The sequence below is a fragment of the Stylophora pistillata genome, chromosome 5, assembly GCF_964205215.1.
Source record: "Stylophora pistillata chromosome 5, jaStyPist1.2, whole genome shotgun sequence".
Classification (NCBI taxonomy): domain Eukaryota; kingdom Metazoa; phylum Cnidaria; class Anthozoa; order Scleractinia; family Pocilloporidae; genus Stylophora; species Stylophora pistillata.
This window is the reverse complement of record NC_142523.1, coordinates 23941620-23957347: the sequence shown is the minus strand read 5'-3', so window position 1 is coordinate 23957347 and position 15728 is coordinate 23941620. Positions and strand designations below refer to the sequence as shown.

General features: G+C 40.7%; 1 protein-coding gene and 1 long non-coding RNA gene across 6 annotated transcripts in view; one reads left to right on the top strand and one right to left on the bottom strand.

Moving 5' to 3' along the window:
- The window catches only part of LOC111324581 (gamma-tubulin complex component 6), a 66359-nt gene that overhangs the window by 46409 nt on the left and 4222 nt on the right, over positions 1 to 15728 (bottom strand). For all 5 annotated transcript variants that reach the window (XR_016001155.1, XM_088759946.1, XM_088759945.1 and 2 more), the window contains exons 5-21: positions 14994 to 15050; positions 14563 to 14684; positions 14344 to 14377; positions 13316 to 13464; positions 11958 to 12165; positions 11360 to 11588; positions 10360 to 10423; positions 9350 to 9425; positions 8925 to 9034; positions 7903 to 7994; positions 7094 to 7233; positions 4762 to 4911; positions 4152 to 4233; positions 3780 to 3868; positions 3132 to 3247; positions 1195 to 2747; positions 427 to 525 (exon numbers count right to left, since the gene is read on the bottom strand). Coding sequence is in view for 4 of the 5 variants with exons in the window: in XM_088759946.1 (XP_088616072.1) it covers positions 427 to 525; positions 1195 to 2747; positions 3132 to 3247; positions 3780 to 3868; positions 4152 to 4233; positions 4762 to 4911; positions 7094 to 7233; positions 7903 to 7994; positions 8925 to 9034; positions 9350 to 9425; positions 10360 to 10423; positions 11360 to 11588; positions 11958 to 12165; positions 13316 to 13464; positions 14344 to 14377; positions 14563 to 14684; positions 14994 to 15050 (3370 nt within the window). In the remaining variant the exon portion in view is untranslated. The remainder of the gene's footprint in view (positions 1 to 426; positions 526 to 1194; positions 2748 to 3131; positions 3248 to 3779; positions 3869 to 4151; positions 4234 to 4761; positions 4912 to 7093; positions 7234 to 7902; positions 7995 to 8924; positions 9035 to 9349; positions 9426 to 10359; positions 10424 to 11359; positions 11589 to 11957; positions 12166 to 13315; positions 13465 to 14343; positions 14378 to 14562; positions 14685 to 14993; positions 15051 to 15728) is intronic.
- On the top strand, positions 5796 to 7873 carry LOC148730928 (uncharacterized). Its single transcript, XR_016001156.1, has 3 exons — positions 5796 to 6166; positions 6458 to 6535; positions 7277 to 7873. It is a non-coding gene; the product is annotated as an uncharacterized LOC148730928 (long non-coding RNA).

The window sequence follows — 15728 nt, the reverse complement described above, 5'->3', positions numbered from 1 at the left end:
AAGAAGTTAAAGATTTCAAATTAGGACACAAATGAACTCGCGAGAAGTAACTTTTCTAGCACGAAAAAAAAAAGCAGCAAATCTCTAAAGAAACTGTCGTGATGCGTCAGTGGAGAGTATAACCAGACAATTTCGTTTTGTCAACTGAGTTTTATGACGTAATTGGCCACCGTAAATAGTTTCTTCTTAAGCTGACGTTTCGAGCTTCGAGCGCCCATCATCTCTTCGCTCGGTGGAAGGGCCAACACTCGAAACGTCGGCTTTAGAATCTCTACGGTGGCAAATTGATCTTATCAATTCAGCTGGTGAAACCAAATGATCATGTAAACCCCTACCCCCCCCCCCCCACACACACACACACACACCGACGCAGCACCCCAGTTTCTTAAAAAACTTACCCTTTTAAAGACTGATCATCTGACTTACCCAATACATCAAATTTGTCCTGAAGAGGTTCCACTTGGGAAGCTAACCAAACGTCCTCAAACTCCAACTGCCTTAATTGTGGCTGTAAGTCTACTTCTCCTGTCAAAACAAAGTTGTTGTAAGGTTTAAATGCCAAAACCACCCCCATAATCGACCCGAATGCTTAGAGAAAAGAATGAGACACTTTTGGATCTCTTCATATTTCTCAGACTTGGCTAAACAAAGATTTTGCGAGTTGGCAACAATCAAAATATTTTCAGACTTTACGCTCTTAGCATGGAACATTCCTGATCGACTTGAACAAATCTTTACAAAACTCACGTTAAGTGACCACGATAATAGATACTATCATATCATATCATGGGATTGTCCACGTACACTTAATCAAAATCGCCATTAAACTAAAAGGTAGTCCTGTAGTAATCAGTGGTGCAGAGTGACTTTGGCCTATAGTCGACAGAAAAGCTCGCGATAATCGGAAAAATTGTAGGCATGACTAGTTGGCTGTAGGAGGAGAAGAAGGTGGGCAGGCAAGATGAGAAATCAGATTTTCACCGATATAACTAAAGAAAGAGTAACTCGCAAATAAGCAAGAAAGCTTAAAAGAAATTAGTGCGAAAACTCCACTCTTATAGCTTTGATGCAGCAACGCCTGACCTAACCCTCTCTGTAAGAACCAATGATGACAGCAACCTCCTCCCCCCCCCCCCCCCTTTAAAAGCAAGTAAATCCAAAACATTGCCAAAATATCGTCTTTCTCTCTCTCACCTTCTTTCTCTTTAACGTAATATAAAATATTCTTTATCTTCCCGGCAGGTTCCTGGCCACGAGTTGATAGCCTCGTCTCCTCTCCTACTGCCCCCTCCCCACTTGGGTACATAATGTTCTGAATAACACTTTGGGGAGGGGCTCCACGGGTGTGTACCGGTCTGTCTGATTGTTCTGAATCTTCCTCCCTTGGGTACAAAATATCCTGTGCTACACTCTGCAATGCGGTACGACTGGTGTGTGGAGTATAAGGCGTTGATTGTCCATCAGGTTTAGGATAGAGAATATCTTGAGCCACGCTCGAGGGAGGGATCCCACGGGTCGTATTTTGGCTCTCTCCCAAGACATCGATGTCTCCCAGAAGTTTCTGAATAGAGGCGTCCGAAGGGTGTTGCCAATTTTGTCTGGAACTGTGTTGGATAACTTGGGATACACTATCGCCGTGTGAAAAAGATACCTGGGAATCTGAAGGGTGGCCGTGTTGGATGAGACGAGGGGTCTGGGAATTGGGCGTGTCCAAAGCATGGGGGTACAACAATCCGCTTAGAGACGAGTCACTAGGATGTCCATGTTCCGAGGAGCGAGCCTCGGAAATGGTTTCTCCATGGCTAGCACCACTTTTTAGGAGGTGCTGGGCAGTGGAATCGGATGGATGTCCCTGTGCCGACGACGTCCGAACTTCAGACGCGTCTCCCGTTGCGCTACCATATAAAACGTCTTGGGCTGAAGAATCCGAAGGATGACTCGCAGCAAGGCCTCGCGCACTCAAATCTGAAGGCCGGGTTACCATGTTCACAGACTCAGCATCCAGGCCTGATGTCGACTCTGAGGGAGTACTGGGATATAAAACGTTTTGCAAAGATGAATCACCAATGTGTGGAGCGCACGTTTTCAAATCACCTTCCTGCAAGCCATACCCTGGCGTCTCGCTTTCTTCGCTACTCTTTCCTTTGTCGCTATACATGGCAAATTGTATGGAAGAATCCGAAGGATGACTCTTCGGGAGAGAAGAAGCTATCTTCACCTCGCCATCGGGTGGGGCTTCCCATGTTTTTCTGCCCGAATCTGCTTCACTCATCTTCCCTAGCTCGGCAGCACTCTCGGCAGGGCTGTCCCAAGTCCTTCTGACTTTGTTTTCCAAAGCAGATTCCTCAGCTTGTGATGCATCCTCCCTGTGGAACTGCGTCCTTTCGCCCAAGTTCGTGTGCTCTGCTCTCACCAAGGCATCTGTTTTTACACCACTGGCTATAAGAGATACAAGACTTGGACTCAGAGCTGAAATGGGTGTAGAAGCTCTTTCTTCTTTGAAAACAGACTTTTCTTCGAATTTTTTCTCATGCCGTGCATCGCTTTCATTGGTCATTTCACCAAACGTCTTAGTACCAGACGCTTGTGTCATCTGCTCTTGTAAGCTGTCTAACCGAGCCTGCTCCTGGACCAGGAACTGGGCTCTAGCAGAGTCGAGTAACCGACGGCGGATGTACCACTGGGCACGAAACTCTCGGTACTCCACCTCGCGGCTGAGTTCCTCATAGTACTTGATGAGCTCTTCCCTGTGAAGAGAAATAAATCAATTCGAATTTTGTAGCGACTAAAGGATTTCAATTCCACTCTAGTGAGTTCTTAAGCAAACCGATTTCGCGTAATTTGCATCTTAACACCAACAGAACTAGTTTCAAACACGTAAATCTCATTAACCACCACGATCATGCTAAAGGCGGGAATTGCTACAAGCGCGAGGAAAATGACGTGACTCAAACAAACTGCGACCACGTTTTATTCAAACCTGATTGGCTCGGAAAACGCTTTTAATCCGATTGGCTGTCGCAGACTTCATGAACTACAAGATCTCACAGTGACGACCACTTAGCTTTAAATCGTTACGACGCCGAGAGAAAAACTTGGAAAAACAGAAAAGATATGGAAAGTCTCAGTACCTGGCCTTGTTCTTCATCTCATCTTCAACTGTTGCTGTAGTAACCTCCTTGTCTTTCACTTCTTGTAAACGTTTAATGTCTTCTTCCTTCTCTTGTTCTCTTGCTAAGGCTCTATGCTGTAAAAGGCAATACAATTTGGAAAGTTACTGCCTGTGTTCCGTCTCGTTTGTGAACTTACCTCAGTGAGGCTGAAGATATGGCAGAAAAAGTAGCCTGAGAACGGGTTATCGACGGCGGATGAGCCACTGGGCATGAAACTCGAGCCCGCGAGATTCGAGAAGGCAATTAATGTGAGCGTGTGGCGTCTACGAGGGGCCTGGCACGAAAAGGAATTTCAAGTGATGAGGGGAATCTGTATCATCACCTTGATCACACTTTCCTTGGGGGGAGGGAGGGTGGGTCATATCCACCACACGACACGCCCACCCACTAAGTGATGCTTTTCATGGCGCCACACTAATCAGATCAGAGGGAACCCTGTATTTTCGCCAAAGGTTTCTAAATGTTGTTCATCCCAACCTGATTAAACGAACTAAACTCGACGTATGAAGTAAAGGTCTTATCATGATCAACCTCTTAATTATCACTACAAACAAGACTGCCTTGGTGTTTACTGGAAAACTTTAAATATGATCAGCGTCACCAAACCTTAAACGCCTCCTCCATTTGTTCTTTTAACATATTCAAGTCTTCTCGCTTCTTCAACTCAACTGCCTCTTTCGCCTTCTGAATAAGCTCTATTGGGAACAAAGTGTTGATATCCATTAGTTCTTCTCAGCGATCGTAGCTTAAGTGCGGGCTCTTATTACTAGTGCTGCGGGGCACGCGTTTTTTTCGACCGCGGGAGGATTTAAAACGAGTCGTGGGGAGGTTTGTCGGGGGTCTGGCACTAATAATGATTAGTGCCAGACCCCATAAAGACCTCTCGCCAGCTCGCTTAACTCAAGGACTCGAACATTTTAACGGGTTAAGGAACTCTCGTGTCGCGGTGCAATAGAAATGCAGCTTTATGTAACCAACCTGTAATCTCCGCCAACGCTTTTGCAGCCCTTTCACGCTCCTCTACAATCTCGCGTTCCCTTTCGTCCTCAATGACTTTTCTCTGAGAAAATAAGACAATCATTTCGAAATTAGACTATCATAAATGACTATATCAATTACAATATACTCCTAGAATTTGTTATTAACAAGGTTCTCTCCAAAAATTTTCCTCTGCGAGTTCTTCTGAAGGTTAAGAGTCCCAAAAAAGAGTTGGAGGATCCACGCTTACTATTGTTTTAAATTACGAGAGAACAATCTAGTATTTTAGCACACGACCTACTGCATTGCACAGTGATATGATATGGGATTCCAATATTGTCAGGTTTTGATGTTTTAAAGATGGCGTCAAAAAACTTAAGAAAGAAAAGAGGCTTTTGCAGATCGACTCCCGTTTGAATTAAATCAGTAGTAAAATAGACTAACACGTGTACCATGTTCATATAGAAGACGCGTTCTTCTTGCCATTTTGCGTCGCGTTTGGAATTTTTTTTTTTTTTTCAAGCAAACAGTGCTTCCCTGACGCGCATTTGCACTTAAGGAAAAACCAAGAGGAGGTGCCAAAGAAACGATGACTCTTTCATATGCTTACCTCATTTTCTCGTTGCTCTTGAAGTTGCCGATGCATTTTTTGTATCTCAGTCATGTAAAGTTTGCATTCCGCTTCTATTCTGCTGAGTCGATGCATTGAAAACGTCACCTCCATCTTGGGAAGGGGAATTCCTGGATCACACAAATAGTGCTGAAAACAAAAAAGGTATACCATTGCAGAGTTTTCAGTAAAAGCGGGTTACCAGCAGACTACCGCTGGTAACCTCTGAAGACCTCCCATCGCCGTCTGTTGAGCCTGCGAGCGGGCTCTTGTATTTGGATTTCGCCTTACGACCCAGCCTCCCATTACACAATCACTATATACTCTTCTCCTAAAATGCCCTTCTCCATCCGGGGTATAAACAGGAATGGACAAATTATCTGTAGGAGAGGCTCTGATGTTGCATGACAGTTGTGCGTTACATCTAAAGTACGAAAATAAATAGGGAGGGAAGGGAGGGAGAAATGTTGTGAACCGGGAGGTTCGAGCCGGGTCATGGAGTTGCGTACTAAGTAAGACACTCAGTTCTCGCGGTTTCCCTCTCCACTCAGGTGAGCAACTCGGGACCAAAGAACTGCCAAGAAGACCTATGTTAGACTAGCATTTCATCCAGAGAGTCGCCACTCATCTTGTTACTTTACTTTTGTCTGACATATTGTGGACTACCATTAGACCAAACGAATACACGGACATATACTCCCGCATACGTCTTTATTAGCTATTCTCCTTACTAATTTGGATATATCAACAAAGTTGAAATGGTAAATTGGCCACCGTAACGATTACAAAAGCTGACGTTTCGCTCCGACGACAGGAGGATTAGTCAGGTATCCCATTAGCCCTTGTGCGTCATTATCGATGAGAAGGTGTCACATTGCATCGAATTCGAGTGCACGCGCTAGAAAGTCCACTGAATTTTAAACGGCTGTTTGTCCTTATTCAGGAGCACGGAGGGCGATTTGAACGGCTTTATGTATTCTTGTAACAGTTAAGTTGACTTTAGTACTTGACTTTAGTACTTGAACTTGCTCTTCTCTAAATGGAAAAAAAAAAACGCCTTTGTTATTAGAGGTACGCACGACTGAGTAGCTTTGTTTATGCGCTTTACTTTAACGCTTGATCGATATTTGCCTGTTGTGCTATTATTGGTGGGTACTTAAGCATATTATTCCGCCTGGTGGTGCCTGAATAATGGCACTTTTCAATATTAGCGTAGGTCCCCTTAAGTCCCCAAATTTTGTAGGAATATGTGGCCGTTGAAAATTGCTTCAATTGGCGCCAAAATTTTGCGTCTTTCCTCGAGTGGTGTATCACCCGGCCCGCTTTTGATCGATCAATAGCCTTTGCTACCTATATTAAATGCCCCTTTTAGTACATCTGTGTAAAGGTTTGCTCCTGAATTAAGGTTAGTATCTTGCGATGGAGTGTTTTCTTTATTTCTTTTGGTAACTCGAGTCGCTTGCCACTTCTTGAGAAGACTGGCTTTTCACGGCGATTTTTCCTTTTGTCGGGTATCAACTGCAATATTACAATTTGAGACTTGTAAGTCTAGCCAGGGCATTTCTGGGATGTTGTTATCTCCTTCATATTCGTCATATGGTCGAATATCCGAAGCGGCAAGAGACCGATTTTCGACGCAATCGAAGTCGAAGATTATAATTACTGAACGTCTTCGATCTTCGCTTTCATCCTCTAGCTGTCTGGGTAAATTGAAAGAATATCACATTGAGAAGCCTGGAAGTCTCCGACAACAAGCCAAATCGGAAAGTTTGATGTAAGTGTGACTATCCAAATCCAACCAGTTAACATAAATTAGTGGCGAACGCGAGAGCACTTCGCTGTTTATCTCAACTACCTCCATCTCGACTGAGTGATTACGTGACCAGAGCGAATTGATAATAAAGTTCGAAGCGTGGAATTGTGGGATACCTGACTAATCCTCCTTTGCTCCGACGAAGGGCTAACGCTCGAAACGTCAGCTTTTGTAATCGTTACGGTGGCCAATTTACCATTTTAACTCTGTTGATATGTCCAAATTATTTCGTTACCCCCACCGACGCAGCCCTAAACAGTTTCTTTAGAAACTATCAGCCTTTATTCTCCTTACTGTCTGCCTTACAATTCTTATGATCTTGGTTTGGAGAAATTGGTCTTGAATCAAGTGATAATCTCCCGATTCTCTTTTTTCCTTATTCTCAATACTTGTCTGCTTGATATTGCCTTGATATTGCCTTGATATTGTAAGGAGAAATTCTGTCTTGATCACTCATGGGAGTTAAAGGGTTAAACGGCAAGACAGAAGAAACACAGGAGAACTGGAAACACGACTCACCCCAGGGCAGCAAAGTTTCAACAAATTAATTGTTTTTCCACAAACAAAAATGTCGTCGGCAAGTTCACCCAGAAACAGAGGCACACAGTCGAGTTTGTCACGACCGACCATTACAAATCCTTGAGTCCAAAAGTTTTTATCTGAGGAGATAAATTGAGTAATATCATTTGATTTTGAAAACAGGAAGTGAATCACGGATCCCAAGATTATTGTACTGGCGAGGTAAACCGATGAAAATGGAGAAAATCCATGCATCAATAAAAGAACGAGTACATTCAAGGAGGGAACAACGCAATAAAGGAACGACGACACGAAGGCATGAGGTTAGGAAGGCACACAGGCACGGATGCATGAAGGAACGAAGGAACGAAGGAACGAAGGAACGAAGGAACGAAGGAACGAAGGAACGAAGGAACGAAGGAGCGAAGGAGCGAAGGAGCGAAGGAGCGAAGGAACGAAGGAACGAAGGAACGAAGGAACAAAGACACGAAGGCACGAAGATACGAAGGAATGAAGGAACGAAGACACGAAGGCACGAAGATACGAAGGAATGAAGGAACGAAGACAAGAAGGCACGAAGGAGCGAAGGAGCGAAGGAACGAAGGAACAAAGACACGAAGGAATGAAGGAACGAAGACACGAAGGCACGAAGGTACGAAGGAGCGAATGAACGAAGGAACGATGGATTGAACAAAAAGGAAAGACCGTTGAAAGCAAGAAGAATCGAAGGAACAAATAGGAGGAACGACAAAACAAATGACTAAACGAACAAACAAACATCGCGTAAAATAAAAACTTCACACTTTTACCTCTGTATGCTAAGTATTGTTCATCCATTTCAATCATGAACTCGCCAAACATATCACTACAAATCCCCTTAAAAACCCAGGTTTGGATGAATCTAAAAAGGTGAACGAATAAAATAATTCAAAAACGCTATACAAGATCGATCTGTTGTTTCTTTATCTCCAGAATTGGAGAGCAACAACCTAATAATCATTTAGCGATCATTTAGACCTGATGTTCATCACAGCAACCAGAAAAATTTTCCCCTCATCCAACTGCGACAGTTCTCAGGCTTCTTTTCCTGTACTTTCATAAATGACAGGTCACCAGTGAGAATTTTTCCTTCAGTCCAAATCTCCACAAGTCCAAATTATAAGCTTTATCACCTTTCTTGTGATAGAGAAGTTCTCAATTGAGTATCGAAAGTAATCCTGGATTGAATTGGTTTTTTTACTTCGCGCTGTGATTGGTCCAGAAAACTGGTGCCACTCTTTTCAACCAATCGGATACCAACTAAAACCAATACGACTTGGTCACCCACATTTTCTCGCGATTTGGGCAGCTTGGTTGTTTTTGCTTTGAGCTCTAATTGGCTCTTAAAGAAATCTGTTGTTATTTACCTTGGTTTTAATTTAACGATTCTCAATCGAAAAGCGTTCTCTGAAAACGCCCTTTGACAAGATATCCAGTTCCCTTTTTCTCGCTTCCCTCAGCTAAAAAATTTGTTTGGAGATCCTGCCTCATTTTCCCTATTCCTCATAATAAGACAAAGAAGGCAACAGTCTTCGAGAAAATTTATGAGTGAGACAGCCACCCCAAGATACTACAAAACCAGCGACACAGTTAGCAAAAGACACGCTTTAGCCCCCATATCAAACGATTGTTTCCTGAATAATCTAGAGAATATGGTGCTATAACAAGACCTCATCGCAAAGGTGTTGGATAACATTCTTTTTCTCCCAACCTGTTATTTTACCATGTATTAAAAACGTCAGGAGAAATTGCATTCCAATCATTATTGGTAGTGAAAAGGTTAACAACTTACATGATGTACGGCTGCACACTGTGTTTCAGAAGAGACAGCAGGATGGAGTAGGACTGGGAACTAGAGTGCTCCAAGCAAAGCTGGTACAAGTATGTTAGGAGTTTGACACCCTGAGGATTGGATAAATACAAAGACGGGTGTAAGTAAATTTGGATCCAAACGTGTTCGGTTGCAACAAACTATGTCATAACTTAATTTTAATAGACTAAAAATAAAAAAATAAAAAAAAAAAACAGATAAAAGCGTAAAAGACAGAAACAAAACATGGGCTGGGCAACTGCTGGAGACAAATCTCACAAAGAATAGCACACTACCTTTTCAAAAGAATAAGGAAAAAACAACACAAATGGAAATGCTCGGTTATCTTTACTTAAATGATCCTGTACCAGCTGCAGTGCAGACGTTTTTAACATTAATTCACTTACTGTGGGAAATTTTGGTTTAGGATCATCTGGGGCTTTCTTGAAAGCTTTGGAGCACATGCAGACATTGGCCAGAAACCTACAGTACGCAACAAAAGGCAGACAACGTTACAACCGATACTAGGGATCCCTCCCTCAGGACATTGCTGTTTGAAGGAACCAAAGTCTCCCTATTGGACAGGGTTTTCAGTATGAATTGGAGCAAGTACCCAGTAACCAAAGTTCATGATTAGATGAAAATACATAAGAAGTGGTATTGAAGTAAATTAAAGGAAACAGTTTTTTGGGCAAAGGTCTGGGCCATTATATCTGTGATAATTTCACAGAGTGGGTCTTCTAAGATTATTGTATTTCCTGTGCTCAAGAATTATCTTGAGCAAACGCGAGACTTCCCAGCACAAAGATGAAGATGACATAATTATGAAAGAACAAAAATAAAAGGTGTCGAAGTTACTAGGAATTCAGGTAAGTTTGTTTGTCTTTTTAAGGATAAATCTTGGCCGATCTCACACTCACATTCTCTAACAGAATTTTGTCATACTATCCATAGAATCTGGGGAAATTTGTACATTAAAGTACAGTGTATGTGGAAACACAGTCGTCTGAAATAGCCGGTGAAGTTTTCTGGCAGTCAACTCTGATCAAAATTCCAGAAGGAAGCGGCAATTGTTTACGTCCTGGAGGTGTCACCTCCAAGAAGACCAATCATTTTTCTGATCCCAGTTAACTTTGTTCATTAAAGTGAGATTTCATTGCATTTCCATAAGATCTCAGCACTTTAACCCCTTTACACCTTTACGTCAGTATGAATATTCTCCATACTGTTCTCTATACATTTCCTAAGGTGCTGACAAGATGAATTTGTTTAAAAATCAAGACTTTCTTTCGTTAGTGATCATTTCCTTTATTCTTGTGACCTTAATGTGTGATTCAGGGTGATGTTGCCGGGAGAAATTAGGTACTGGTCACTCTTAGAGCTTAAAGGGTTTATCTTCTACCTACAGTTTACTTACTTTAACTGTCCTCCTAGATTCTCAAATGCAAATGACAGCATCAAGGGACTTTGCACAGAAGAAACTGAGAAAAAAAAAAAAAAAAAAAAAAAGGTAAGTCCTCAAAAAACAACTTGGCAGTTTACATGTACATGAAACTCTTTACACCTTAACCAACAGTATCCAAATTCTCCATATTCCTCTATAAACGCTTCCTTTAAGTACTGACAACAAAAATTCAAAGCTTCTTAGATTGACGATGGTTGGTGATCATTTCCTCTATTCTCATATTCTTAATGGATGATTCTGCAGTATCACTGCACGGGGAGATTACATGCTGATCACCCTTAGGGTTTAAATGATTAAATCATTTAAAGCCAATGAGTCTCTTTCCAGGAGCAGCTCTCTAATTAACACACTTTGAAAGTGCTCTTGGTTCACTGGTTGGTACCATCCCCACCCCCTCCCCCCAAAAAACCTAACCCCCACCCCCCCTAAAAATATGGCAACACCATGACAGAAACAGAAAGAAATGTCTGAATCTTAACTCCCAAGAATTCATTATCAATTCTCCCCTATAGCTGCTGCACATTTCTTGATAAATTTGAGAAGTCTCATTACCTGTCTTCTGTGTAATGCATGGATATTACACAGGGGTTTCATAAATTTTTTCAGCAGGAGGGCAACTGGTTTTCATAGGCGGGCTAAACTTTTTGAACTAAACTTGTAAGATAAACCGTACTCCAGATTGTTAAACCAGGTGGGCAAAACCATCCTTACAACCGGTCAATTTGGCAGGTGCCCAGCCCTCAATAAAACCCCTGATTACAAGGAGAAGTTACATGTTAATCATTTCTGGGACTTAGAGTTAATAGACCACTTTTTTCACATCTGTGAAGAAATAAAGACTACTCAAAAGAATGGGGTAAGAGAAAGAAAACTCTCCATAAGTAGCAATCAAACAATGCTATATCAGAATTATTACTAGGGCATCAAATACCTCTCTACCCAAAATACAAACCTTCTACAGACAATACTGTTGCTCTGTAGCATTGTAAATAACTCTGCAGAGCTCCTAGGAAAGCTTGTAAAACTAAACCAGCTGAGTGGCCACGGTGATGTGTTGCAAATTTGTTGAGCTGGATGTAATCTGTTCCTATCGCCGCCAGCCGTGCCAAGATGTTACGCAGCATCTCTGGTGAGGTCCCAGAGAGACGCACCTGATCACTGACGATGAACGACTGCATAGGCTATAAATCAGGAAATAAACAAGCCACAGCATTTTTTTTTTTAATTTTAACAGAGCTGTATCTAAGTTTAAAAAGCTATTTACCAAAAGTTAGCATTAGAAAAACATGTTTGAATAGAAATTAAACCACAATAACCATGCCTCAATCACTAAAGCTAATAATTCCCTTTACAGGCCTGTGGTTTAGCAGCGCCCGGTAACCATTGGCACCTTACTTTTGCTCTTAGGCGACTCAGGAATCTTATTTTTTCATAAAAAGCATATAATTTATTGGGCACCCTGGATTTCACAGTTTCAGTGCACTAGGCTTCCTTCAATTTTTTCTTAGAGTACAGCCTTGCCTCTATTTCATTTAAGTCAAATACTGTACCTTATCAAGATGAAAAGTTCTAGAAGGCACACCAATAAGTACATTAATGGAATCCTTGATCAGGGCTTGTAAAGGGACCATGTTAGCCTGGTTTAAAGTAGGAGACTTGACAATGTACGAGACTTGACGAATGACTGTATCATACAGTGCATCAAACACAGCAGGACCAGCTTCTGTCAAATAGGGCTTTTCATGCAAAAGTTCCCGTCTGAAAAATAAAAAGAGAAGAAAAAGTGAAGTCTGAACATTAAACACTGTTGTATGTATGTAACTTTTCCAGGTCTTAGTAGAATTAGCCCTTTCACTCTTAAGATCTGAATTGCAATTCTCATTTCTCTTTTTTTTACATTTCTTATGATTGGAGCTCCGAGAATTTTTCATGAAATTAATTAATATCCCCTCTGCGATCATTTTCTTTCTTTACATCACCTTTAAGGTTAATTATGAATTGATATCATAAGAAGTTGCTCTTTGGTCAGTCTCAGGAGTGCAATGTTTAAGGAATTGTGAGTACTGGCCATCCACACGGATGGGACGATTGTTAAGCTTTTTCAACGTAACATTAGTTTTCGTATTTTCCACTCTCTTCCTTCTGCTTATCCTACATACATAGTTTACATACATACTTTATTTATTCCAGAAGCTATACTATATAAATTATATACAATTAAAAACTAAAAGAAAGATGCTTCTAGCAAAGGAGGTTAAGAGGTTAAATCCTGATGTGATATCTTTTTTCATTTGTTAAAAGGTTTCAATTAGCAAATAGGTTATAATTAACATTTTAAATATTTTATTCTTTTATAGTGAACTGTAAATTTTAGAGTTTATTCTCCACTTTCTAATTCTTAGCTTTTAATTGAGTGTCTCCAATTAGCTCCTAGTTGAGAGCTAAATACTTACTGATACCAAATAAACTTTTTGCGTGTGTGTGTGTGTGTGTGTGTGTGAAACTCCCTTAAAAACAAAAAAGAAAAAAAAAAAAAGGAAAAAATTGTTATGATTGGGAGAATTTGTTTGACAATAACAAGATAACAAGCTTCTTACACTGGTGAACTTTTCGATTATTCCTGTGACCTTAACCAGGGCTGTGGTCTAACAGTGCCCAGTAGCCCCTGGCGCCTTACTTTTGCTCTTGGGCGACTCAGGAGTCTTAGTTTTTTTCCATAAAAACCATGTGCTGGGCACCCTGAATTTCACAGTTTCAGAGCACTGGTCTCCCTTCAATTTCCTCAGAGCACAGCCTTGTTAACATTATTTTGATTTAGGGGTGATACTGTGGGCCAAATTAGATGTCGGTCATTCTTGAGGACAGAGGGGGTTAATGGCAGCTCTGTGAGAGAGCAGGAAAAACTTACTTTCCTTCCATTTCCCAGGTGTAAAACTTTTGTGGTGGCAAGGCTAATGCTGCAGACCAGACATCAGTATTCTCTTGGGTGGATTGCTCAGAGTTAAGAGAAGATTCAGAGCTTGTCTCTAAAGACTCAAACCCTTCATCATCAGCACTCTAAATAGAGAACATAAAATCATTGTCATTGTGATATTTCTAAGTTGGTACACCTGTACATCCCCCTCTTTCTAAAACTAGAGAGACAATATTATTAATATCTTACAAAACCTCAACTTCCGGTTTGCACTGTAAGTTACAGAAACTTGTTTTTACGGCCTATAAAAAATTATGCTTCAACCTTGGGCTAAAAATCCAAGTGGAAAAAAACTTGGTCTGTAATTTACAGTATGGACCTTAAACCCAGTTTGTAAGATGTATTTAATTTTCCTTCACACTTGGGTCCATTGGCTTTGAGGTAAACAGATATTTAGAATCCAGAATTGTGACCAGCTGATTTCCCATGCAACCAAAAAAATATTGTTGGCCAAAAGAATGTTGAGCTTAGCCAACAGCAGGTGACCAACTTGGTCTCTTGCCAATTCTCTAACCTAAAGCTCAAGAAGTTTATTTTCAAAAATATTTCAGGCTTGGTTTTAAGGAAGATTCTCATGCTACATAATTATGTACATCATGCTGAGGATTTCAACCTCCGATGAAGGAAATTTAGGTTAAACAAGGAACATAAGGGAAGGTAAATTGATTTCCAGAATAAACTTTTGTTGAAGAAACTTCATAACAACTCTAGGTTTCCTACTTTGCTGTGAAGTAAACATAATACAAATGAAGCTTGCTAATAAATTGAACTCTCTGGTCACCAAACTTTAACATTTTAGCACCTGGAAAAAGTATCCAATACCTGAAGTTAATTTCAGACCCTGATAGGGTTGATTTGATTGAATTAGTATGGTAACAGGTTTTTGATCAGCTTGAAATTCTATAGAAACATGGTATATGAGCATGTAGGTAATGGTGCAGCTTTTTAAGCAATACACTAACCTCTCTCCGTTCCAGGGCTAAAGAGTACAGAGTCCTGTAGAACACAAATTCAAAATCTCTCACCCATGGATGTCATTATTTTTAGAACAGACCTAACACAAAGGACAGTAGGAAGAAGTAAGAATGCCCCCACCTCACCCCACTGTGCCCCACCCACCCACCTCCCCATACTTAGTCCCTGTGCTTTTGTCAGGTGTTCACAATAATTTGTTAGTTTACCTGGAGTTACTTGGAATGTCAGGCAAATCCAATTTCACTTGCAAGTCATCAGTGTGACTATGAACCAAAGCACTGAATAACGACGAACACCCATTCTTTTCATACAGGTCTTCATTAGCATTCTGAAAAAATTATTAACATAGTAAGATTACAAGTAATAAGCTAGTTAACACAACCTATGTAAGTAACACTGCACATGAATTGCACCATTTGTTTCCACCATTATGGGTGTGATTCTATTATGGGGGGACAGTGCAGAACCTTGGATAAAGCAGGCAGGCACTCACCTTCCATTTAAAAATTACTCCACTACATCAGTATGCATATTCTCCATACCATTCTCTAGACATTTCTTGAAGTGCTGACGAGGAGAATTTGACAACCAAGAGATTCTCAAATTTAAACTCGTTTATCAATCACAAGTATCTTACCTGTTGAGGAATGAATAGTGCTTTCCCAGGATACGTTCCTGGCATTTCCTCAAAGATCTAAAAAGCAAGTATATAAATAAATAAATGCACTTACAGTAATCACAGTCATGTTGTCACTGAAAAAAAAAAAAAAAAAGAAGGAAGAAAACAGTCAAATTTGAAATACATTTAGTGGCATACGGATACAGGTTTAGCAGATTATTTTCTTTTTGAATTCTTGAAATTGCTTCTCATCTGATTATCTCTCGAGGTTTGAGGAATTTTTTCAGTAGAAATGATTCTTTGACAATTGTCTGGCTGCAATGCATAAAATCAGAAGGAGGTCTGTGAATGGAAATTGTTCATGCAGACTTTCCATGGAGTAACCTCTATTTATTCACTGAAGTAGAGATGAGTAGCGGTGAATATTTACCAAGCTGGGAGGTGAAGTAAATATCCACCTCACCTTTCACTGATGCTGGTGTGAATATCATTTTTATTGGTATATTATTATAACACACAGAAACCACAAAATGAGTTCATTTACGTAAATATACCAAAAAAAAAGGGCCAGAAATAAAATTTTTGACAAGTGATTTGTCAACAATTGGGGAAAATTACTAATCCCTTCCGTACCAACTAATCAACCTGCACAAAAATGCACTATTCACCTCAGTGGGTGGTATATACTAATTAACAATTATTCCAAGAGTGCGCTTTGGATATGAGATGATAGTTAGCCAACGAGGTGAGTAG